At 50.3% G+C, this 9411-nt stretch overlaps 1 protein-coding gene across 2 annotated transcripts; it reads right to left on the bottom strand.

Annotated features, from left to right (window-relative positions):
* Positions 1–2941: 2941 nt before the first annotated feature.
* On the bottom strand, positions 2942–7944 carry LOC119356245 (methionine aminopeptidase 1B, chloroplastic-like). 2 transcript variants are annotated; one of them, XM_037623176.1, is made up of 10 exons: positions 7753–7944; positions 7220–7292; positions 6818–7055; positions 5468–5629; positions 5325–5366; positions 5139–5210; positions 4731–4810; positions 4222–4319; positions 3469–3516; positions 2942–3250 (listed from the first exon to the last, which is right to left on the bottom strand). In XM_037623176.1, the coding sequence occupies exons 1-10, from the start codon at positions 7814–7816 to the stop codon at positions 3099–3101; spliced, it is 1029 nt and encodes a 342-aa protein (XP_037479073.1). In that variant the 5' UTR covers positions 7817–7944; the 3' UTR covers positions 2942–3098. The 2 variants fall into 2 exon arrangements, with proteins under 2 accessions (XP_037479073.1, XP_037479074.1); XM_037623177.1 differs by lacking the exons at positions 6818–7055; positions 7220–7292; positions 7753–7944 and adding an exon at positions 6187–6806 and having other exon boundaries at positions 5468–5595.
* Positions 7945–9411: the final 1467 nt, after the last annotated feature.

The following is a 9411-nucleotide window of genomic DNA, read 5'->3' as shown; positions in this document are numbered from 1 at the left end:
CGGCACCGGGGAGCAGTTGCCGGTTCACGGTTGGATTTTTGCAAACCCTGCTCCGACGACGACTGTTTTGCTACGGCTGGATGGATTCTCTTGCAAGCAAGGAAGCAAGCGAGCATATCCATATCGTATCAGCTTGACCACTCCTACTTACTTGAGTTGATTCGATGAGAAACCGGCAGCACTAGTTGTTGACGGACTTGCTTGCAGCCTCGATCGGCTTTGCCCAGGAATCTACTAGTGGTTAGCTTTGCTTTTCTTCTTCTCTCCGGAGGAGCCTTGCTTACTTCGGTCGATGCTCACCAAGTCAAGGTGCACACATAAAGCTACTTGTACTGGAGCATTGTTTAGAGGTCTGTCTTTCTTTTGGAAACCAGACCATTTTGGAGGGTTTTTTTATCCTGTGGGCGCCGAATATTCCACGAAAACAGCGTTCTACGTACATTTCGCAGTCAGTTTGCCGATATTGCTTGCTTCCACAGCACCCCGCAAAAGCACGGCGGCTTTTTTTGAGCGGAAAAGCAGTGGCGAAATGGAAACGGCGAGCGGCTCTAGCCTCGCCTCGGGTCAGCCTCCACCGCGCGTCAGTTTTTTTCTTAAAACGAAGGCTCAAGAAGACCCCGGCTTTGAATTAACAAAGCCATTAACCGGTCAGGAGTACAAGAGCGAGACCACTACGCAACATTGGCCAAACGATACAAGGGGGCTGCAAGAACAGCTTACAACACTACACCTACAACCAGCAAACAAAAGATAACTAATGAAGAACTGCTAGTTGAGGAGAAGCCCACTACAGAAAGGCACCTAAAACGACTACAAATGAAGCATCAAGGATCAGCAACCGGTAGAGGAGTCGAACTCAGGGGCTGAAAACCAGGGGCTGGAGATGACCCAACACCTGCCTCCTCTAACATCGAAGGGGATCCCTTCCCCTCGCCTAGGCTCGAAGGCGCTGCACCGTCGAATGCAGAGACGCTCACCCGAGAGCTAGAGCAATGGTTGGTCTCGAGTCTGAGGCAGCCACGGAGCACGACCACAAGTCGGAGCACACACACATCGGCAACACCGTAGACACCGAAGGAGACAGATAGTAGAGGGTAAACCGCCGGAAGAGTCGCCGAAATGAAGGAGCTACCGAGCCACAGAGACTCGACAGTCACCAGCCGCCCACCTGCAAGCTGCTGAACACAACCCAAAGCACCAATCTTCCCCAAGCGGCGCCTCCAAGGAGGACACGACGCACCTGGCGCCGCCGTCGCCCATCCAGCCGGGATTCGAGCTTTCGCCCGGAAAGTTTGGCCGGGGTGGGGAGGGGAGCCCACAACGGTGACTCCAGGGAGTAGTACGACGCAAGATGGCGGCGCCGCCGCCGCACTGGAAAAACCAAACATGGGTTTCCTCCGGGCTCGTCCCGCACCACCAGTTCGGGGAGCACCCCGCCGGCACCGGATCCGGCAGCCAGAGGCCCCAAATCGGGCGGACCAGCGGAGTGAGAGCAGAGAGGGGGAGCCTGACCTTCAGATCTGAAACGGAGGAAGGAAAACCTTGCTGCGCCGCGCCCGCTACCCGCCTGCTCCTCGCCGCCCGAGCAGCCGAGGAAGCCGGCCCGCATCTCCCGCGCACGCCGCCAGCCGAAGAGACGGCGCTGCCTTGCCAACCAGGGCCGCCGCCCTGGATCTAAAGTCCTTCGCAAGAATGAAGCGACGAAGACCTCGCCGCCACCGTCATGGGCAACTGCCCAGGCGCTGCCCGGCAACCGCCTCGGGTGGCGGCAAGGGAGGGAGGAAGGATGGAGAGGGGCGGCGCCGGGGAAACCCTAGGCGCCCTCGAGCCACTCTGGGGAGGGCAGCGCGAGGGAGGGGAGGGGGGAATCTCTTTACCGCGCGTGAGTCAAGGCATCAACTCAAGTGCCTCGGCGAAGAACGCTGCCTTTTTTCCGGCTCTGAACCCGAGCGAGAGCCGTCCGGCCATACAGGGACGGACACGCGTCGTCACGGGCCCATAGAGGGCAGGCGCCGGCGGCTTTGGATCAGGCGGCGCCGGGCAGAATAAATTAACCGCCGGACCACGAGCTTGCTGGCAAAAGCACGCAGGCCCGGTGGATCGGATCGAGCAGCTGCGCGCGGCGGCGCCGAACCTGCTCGTCGCTTTGCTTGCCCCCACGCCTCTACGGTGGAAACAAGGTGCGTCGCGTCGCGTTGTGGTGGTCCGTGTGCTGTCGTGCCCCCTACCCAGGCCGACTAAACAGTGGTGCACGCGACGGCGGGTCAGCAGTGCACGCCATGCAGATTCGCTCGAATATCCGTGCGTGTGCGTTTGTTTTTTGCGGGAAGAAAATATGTGTGCGTGTTCTTTTTTTTCTGAGGGATAATATTTCTGCGTGGTTAACCGACAGGTTTTTCCTTCTTCCATCGGGGATGAACCACACGTGGAAGGCGCACGGGCGATTCCACGTACGTACGTACTCACGGCAACGTTAAGATATGCCACGGCGACGGCGCTGCGATTTCCTCGCGCGCACGGCGGGGCGACGCGACCACCCGTGCGGCGCCCCGGGAGCCATCAAGGCGTCCGCCGGCGATCTCGCTTCGGCTCCACGTTTCGGCGCCGCACCCGCGAAAACCACTACCAGCAACCAGCGGCGTCTACTCCCACCCAAATTTTTGTTCCCCGCCGCGCCAGGACGCTGTCTCGCTCGGCGGCCACGGACACGCAGAGCTTCCACGCCCGGTGCTCGGCGGCCACGGACACGCAGAGCTTCCACGCCCGGTGCTCGGCGGCCACGGACACGCAGAGCTTCCACGCCCGGTGCTCGGCGGCCACGGACACGCAGAGCTTCCACGCCCGGTGCTCGGCGGCACGGCCATAGACATGAGAAAACGATTTTTTTTTTTGTAGAAAAACAGGAAAAGTAAACAGGGCAAAGAAAAAAAAAACAGGCGGGAAACCGGCAGAGAAAAGATTGGGGAAGCTCTCTGCTGCTGCCAAAAATAACCGGCTATACCTACGCAGCTGTTTCAGCAATAATGCTTTGTATACGCGGGTAAGAAATCGCGTGATCTACGCGGGTAAGGATTCGTACGCCTTCATCGCTGGCTTTGCTAGCATTTGGTGAGGATCTCTGCGCCGGTCCTGGTGATGAGGATGGTGTGCTCGAACTGCGCCGCCAGGCTGCCGTCCGTCGTCACCGCCGTCCAGCCGTCCTCCCACATGTCGCACTCGATGCTGCTGCCTCCCATGGTCAGGATCGGCTCTGCCCAGAGTTTGCCACAGCGTGCGTTAAGTCAAATACTCAAAACCTGGCTGCTTCAGCCTTCGGTTAGTACTACTGCCTCCGTTCCGAATTACTCGTCGCAGAAATGGATGTATCTAGATGTATTTTAGTTCTAGATACATCTATTTCTAAGACGAGTAATTTGGAACGGAGGGAGTACTACTCAAGAAGGTATTGGCAGGATGAACGGTGCGTACCTATTGTGAATGTCTGCCCTTCTACCATCTGCCCCGGCATGTTGTTGCCTGTTCAAGTGCACAAAGAATGTGTCTGTCAGCTATAATTGTCCAAGCATGGACAATGCAGCAGATCGGATCAAGCTATCTAGTGCCGAAACAGCGCAACGAAACCAATAGCACTTGACTTCAGAAGCTATTACCGACATAATGCCTGCTTCAATATCGCAATAATCATCTGTCAGCTAGTTGGTGGCACTGACTACCGTCAAATTCCATTAACATGTTTGTGGCTCGGCACATGTTTTTGTCAGTTTCTTTGTTGTCATTATGACCAATTGAAGTAACTTGACGGACATGGCATGAGAACCCAGGCAGAATGTCTGTAGCCTGGACAAAAATTTGATGTACACTGGGCTGCAGTAGATTCTGCAGTGATCCTCTAATCTTCACTAGAGTTTGCTCTACAATTGAGAATATGTGCTAATTTCTCATTCTACTATCATAGGGCACACTACCATAAGCAATAGCAATGTTGGCGCATGCAAATTCTTCAGTTTTCGATACAATATGGATGTTGTTTGTGAGCAATTTTAACATGCTCCCTCTTACCCCCTCTTTTCACATGGGAGGTAAGAAGGTAAGAGTTAATAAAACACACTAATTAATGCAATCAACGGCTCAGATCTATTTTATACTCTTACCTTTCATGTGAAAAGGAGAGGTAAGAGGGAGCATGTTAAAAACCCTCGTTGTTTATTAGCAATCACTTACGCTGGTGATATATAATTGGCTGTGAATGGAATACTCTGCCAACTCCATGCCCAACAAATTGCTCCACGACACCAAATCCATGCCTCTCAGCATGCTCGCTGAAATAGCCAACAAAATCAATGAGTGAAACTATTAAATATGCATTTTTTATGAAAAAAAGCAAAAAATTATATAGATGTATTAAGTCACGTGAGATAAATGTTGAGTTGATTGTAAATGATGGAAATGACACTGTTTGATAGTCAAAAGTGTTCTAATGTAACACTCTGGAAGCACATATTAACCCATTTAGGAAATAGGAGAAGACATTTCTAAAGACGACAAGGTGACTGTCTGTATTTGGCACATCAGGCTTCTCCAATGTTTGGGTTTGAAAATCTGAGAGGATACAGTCTGGGTGTACCTTACCCAGTATATACAGTGATAGGTATGGTCAAACACTCGAACAATACTTTGCATCCTCGATAAATGTGACTCCTTCACTTCAATATGGTGTGAGAGACCTATACCTTATTCTTCTGCCGATTTTCTTAAAGCTCACACCATGTTTGCAGGCTGATATTCCCCTAAGCATGCACTCTTCAGTAACCTGATTTTAGCAATAATAAGCCATTATGGTTATCAAGGTTTATATTTGAGGAGAATTCGATATACCCTTCTGCCATTTCATAGTTACACTAGCAGTGATGAGTTGGATTGACCAAGTGTAAACAGACACATAGCAAATTTGAAAAGGTGGAAGCAGTGACGGAATTAACACATAGGAAAAATACACTTTCAAGTTTAGAAACTAGCAAGGGTTTATTTCAGTGCCTCATGGATCATTTTAGCCACACAGAACTCTGCCACCATTGATGAATAAAAACTATGGTTCCAAGAACATGCAGTACATGTGTTCTAAAGAAAAGGTAATGTACCTTCACAAGTCTTTTAGCAGCTTCGTCAACTTCTCCACAGAAAAACGTTTTAGAGGTATCCCCATGAAAACCCTGAAATGGAGAAGGATATAACTTGGTGATTATCCCCAAACTGAAGTGCACAACCCATCGATGTTACCAAGTGATGGCAAGAAATTATTATACAGCAAGAGCATAAACACGTACGTTCAAGTAGACAGTGACATCAATGTTAATTATGTCTCCATCCTGTAAAACCCCACGAAAACACATATTTAGGTCAGAAATGGAGCTGTGGAAAAGCTCTGAAGTAGGCGAAAAGCATGTTAAGAAAGGCCTTCTTTCTGAACCTTTAGTTCTCGTGAATCAGGAATACCGTGGCACATGCATTCGTTCACTGATGTGCATACACTTTTTGGAAACCCACCGTATCCAAGCGGGGATGGATAGGCTCCAGCATCGATGATCATCTTGTGCACTGCTTTATCAATTTCGTCTGTTGTTACAGAGGGCTGATAGAAAGATGCAATAGATTTCTCACTGAAGCTGAAATTAATTGCGGAGTATACATAAAAAAAGGCATGCTGTATTGTAAACAAAGGGAGCATACAAACAGTGAGCAAATTCCGCACTATAACTGGTGATCAACGTTTACGAGTCGAAGAGTCGACGAGTCGTTCCAAGGTTGAGACTCATAGACTAGTCTAGACTAGTGCTAGACTAGTCGACATGGTACTGTAGCACTGAACTTACAGTACATAACTAATAATACCTAGTAGTAGTATGTAGTATTACACTATATAAGTATACAAGTACAGTATACAATTGAAACAAGCAAAGTGGAGTCACTGAGGCAGAGCAGCACCAGCAACTAGCAGCAAGCACAGCAGCACCAGCAGTCTATCTGCGAGAAGAGCAGCACCAACAGCAAGCAGAGCAGCACCAGCAGTCCAGCAGCGAAGCAGAGCAACAGCAGCGGCAAGCCAAGAAGAAAGAGGAGGAGAAAGGAGGGACAAGGCAGAGCAGCACCAGCAGTCCAGCAGCGAGGCAGAGCAGCACTGAGGCTCACCTGCCTGAAGAGGAGAAGAGCACGAGGGGCCGGCGGCGCGAGGAGGGGCGCGAGACGAAGGCGACGGTGGAGCTTCAGATCCGCGACGTGGGGCCGGCGACGGTGGAGCTTCAGATCCGCGGCGGCAGGCGTCCAGCGGCCGGCGGCGCGAGGAGGGATCGACGGGCGCGTCCAGCAGCCGGCGGCGCGTCCAGGTGAGGAGGGGAAAGAAAGGATTAGGTCTCCCGCGGGATGAGGCATCGTATTTATACTCCCCCAGTTTTTTGAGTCGTTCGACTCGAACATGTCGACTAGTCTGGACTAGTCGTCGACTAGTCGATGACTGGCTCGACTCATACAAGTAGTCTACACGAGAAACCGAGTCGACAGCCAGTTTGCGACTCATAGACTAGTCGAGCGACTAGTCTAGACTAGTCGTTCGACTCGTAATCGTTGCTGGTGATGCAGTGACATAGTTAGATTTAAGAGAAACAACAACAACAACAAAGCGTGTAGTCCCAAACAAGTTGGGGTAGGCTAGAGGTGAAACCCATAAGATCTCGCAACCAACTCATGGCTCTGGCACATGGATAGCAAGCTAGTTAGATTTAAGAGAAACAGACTACAGAAAAATGCTGAAGGGCGTGCTTACTTTGACTAATTTCCCTGCATTTTCAAGAACACGAGCAGCAAGCGCACATGCAGCTTTCATGTGCACGATGGTCTCTTTGTCCTGCATTTGTCTCTCACTCGATATCTCGGGCATTTTGTTTGATCCAACATAAGGAGGTCGAGGTATGTGTCCTGGTACCGGAAGAGGCGCGCTAACAGTTCCACGAGTCAGCGGTTCTCTTTTCTTGAGTTTTTCAGAAGCTTGCGGTCCTCGTGGCCTGCTTGTTTTTTTGGTAAGCGTTAGAATATTATACAAATTATGAAAGACGAGTGTTGAGTTCAGTGGCACTTATATGTCCTAAGCTACCAACCGGTGGCCACATTAAATTTCTTAAGGAAACCAATCAGATAAGAGTCTGAACTGTAAAGATGTGTTTTGTACCTAGTATTTGCTTTCTCCAATCCACCTGATCTCTTTGCTTGGACAATGAAAGGCTTCTGAAGGCATGTTTTTCCTTCAAAGGTAGATGGAACATACAAATGGTCAACACACAATAGTACTAATAGATAAAGAATTGAAAATCTACCATTCAGTTTGTATGAATTGGGGCGGAAGGCCCTTATTACATTGAAAAAAAAGAACTAAAATCTTCCTGAACAGTATGCCCCTAGCATCATAACCACATACTGATAAAGTATCAACTTTCAATCATCAAATGAACCGCAGAACAGTGAGAGTGAAGCTAGTTTTGTACGTACTACACATACGAATTTCACATGGTCAGTTATGCTACTTGTAAGCTGCACGCTGGTTAACTGATTAGCAGGACAGTAAACACGGCGCCGCGGTGAGAACGCTGGAATGGAGCAGCAGAGGCCACAAACCAGAAGCGGGCGAAGGGGGTAAATTTCTACAGACTTCAAGAATCCTAGAATCTGGTCATTTTCCAACAAAATGCGACGATGCGGGAGTACCTCGGCCGCCGGAGAGGAGCGGCGGGGAGCGGTTCAGCTCCATGGACGGAACTCTGACCGCCATCGGAGCAGTGTATCTTTCCCTAGAGCTTGGGTATGGGGGTTGGCGGAGAAATCGTGCGCGGCGAGGGGGAGGGGCAGCCGGCAGCGAGACGGCGAGAGCGCGAGGGCCAGACACTGCAACAAGGATAATACGGACGCAACGGATTTTGTTTTGTTCTTTTTCCAATTTTCCTCTTGGTAGATGGGCTGGGCCACTAGGCCTTGTTTCTTAAAATTAAGGCCTGTTGTAGCTATAGGAGTTTTTTTGAAGTCTGCGAGTTGTGATTGGAAGATCTTTACCCTAGGGTTTTCTTTGTCTAAAAAAACCCCAGGGTTTTCTTTCTCTACTATGGGGATTCTCTCGTCGTCGAGTGATCTCGAGATCTTTGGTCTGGCTTGCTGAAACCCAAGCCTCTCCACGGTCTAGCGCGCACTTGGGCTGATCAAAGGGGTTGGCTGGTCCATCCACCCGGGCCTAGGCAACACTGCTAGTGACGACGGACACCGTTAGATAAGATCAATGGCGACGTCGTCAATGGGATCAGGTACCTCGCAGGAGGCACGAAGATGGGCAGCGGAGGGATTGATCTTGAAGCAACGATGAGAAACATGAAATTAAAGGATGTTGAACTTGATGATGTATTCGCGGGGAAGCGGGGGAGGAAATTTCTGAACTGTCGAAGGACACAAGGTGGTCGGCATTGGTTTGTATTAATACCAGAAAAAACCTTCCAGTGCGATGCTTTTAAGGACACCATGAAGTTCGTGTGGCGGCTGGCGTATGATCCGGAGTTCCGTGAGGTAGACGACAACTTGTTCGCAATCCAGTTTTTTTGTCTAGGCGACTGGAACCACGTCATGCATGAGGGCCCGTGGATCTTTAGAGGTCTCATGGTGGTGATTGAGGAGCATGATGGGAAGAAGAAACCAGAAATGGTAAAACTGAACCACACACATGTATGGGCGCAGAACCACGACCTCCCAGATTTGTACCGTTCCCAACCCATTGCGGGTTGGTTAGGTCACCGGATTTGGACTTGTTAAAAGTGTTGAGATGAACTGTAGCAGGGTGTATGAAGGAAACTATGTACATGTCCGGTCTAAGATTGATGTTACCGAACCCCTAGTGAGATTTGCACAGTTGAACATTAATGGGAAGGAGAGGATCTTCCTACCCATCAAGTATGAGAAGATAGGGTTCTTTTATGAGGTTTGCGGCATTCTAGGGTAATGTTAAGGAAGATTGGGGATGACGTACATGCACCAGAGGAAATCGAGTATGGGACATGGATGATCGCCATGCGAAGGACTCTGCCTGGCCAGGGTTTCAAACATGGCTCAAAGTTCCAATCTAGAAGGACGCCGGCTAGGGGCACTGGTGGAAGAGGAAGGGGTGCAAGTTGGGGGCGCGCTATGTTCCTAGGAAAAGGAATTCGGCTGATGCGGGGATGGAAGAGGAAGATCTTGATGACACAACATAAAGCCCATTGAAACCCCATGCAGAGGAGAAAGAAGAAGAGGGAGAGAAGGAAAGCACCCCGACAACAAATAAGAAGTTAAACCTCGAAATATGGGGATGCGGCCATCGCGGGGATGCAAGCTACCCCGGATGCAGGT

The sequence above is a fragment of the Triticum dicoccoides genome, chromosome 2A, assembly GCF_002162155.2.
Source record: "Triticum dicoccoides isolate Atlit2015 ecotype Zavitan chromosome 2A, WEW_v2.0, whole genome shotgun sequence".
In the NCBI taxonomy this organism is placed as follows: Eukaryota; Viridiplantae; Streptophyta; class Magnoliopsida; order Poales; family Poaceae; genus Triticum; species Triticum dicoccoides.
The sequence above is the reverse complement of the archived record's forward strand: the minus strand, read 5'-3'. Positions and strand labels throughout refer to the sequence as shown.

Coding starts and splice junctions, on each gene's coding strand:
- LOC119356245 (XM_037623176.1), bottom strand. CDS start 7,816: ATGGCGGTCAGAGTTCCGTCCATGGAGCTGAACCGCTCCCCGCCGCTC. Junction 5,630..6,817: donor ATGCAGGGAAATTAGTCAAA/GTAAGCACGCCC, acceptor TCTTTCTATCAG/CCCTCTGTAACAACAGACGA. Junction 5,211..5,324: donor ATGTCACTGTCTACTTGAAC/GTACGTGTTTAT, acceptor TCTCCATTTCAG/GGTTTTCATGGGGATACCTC.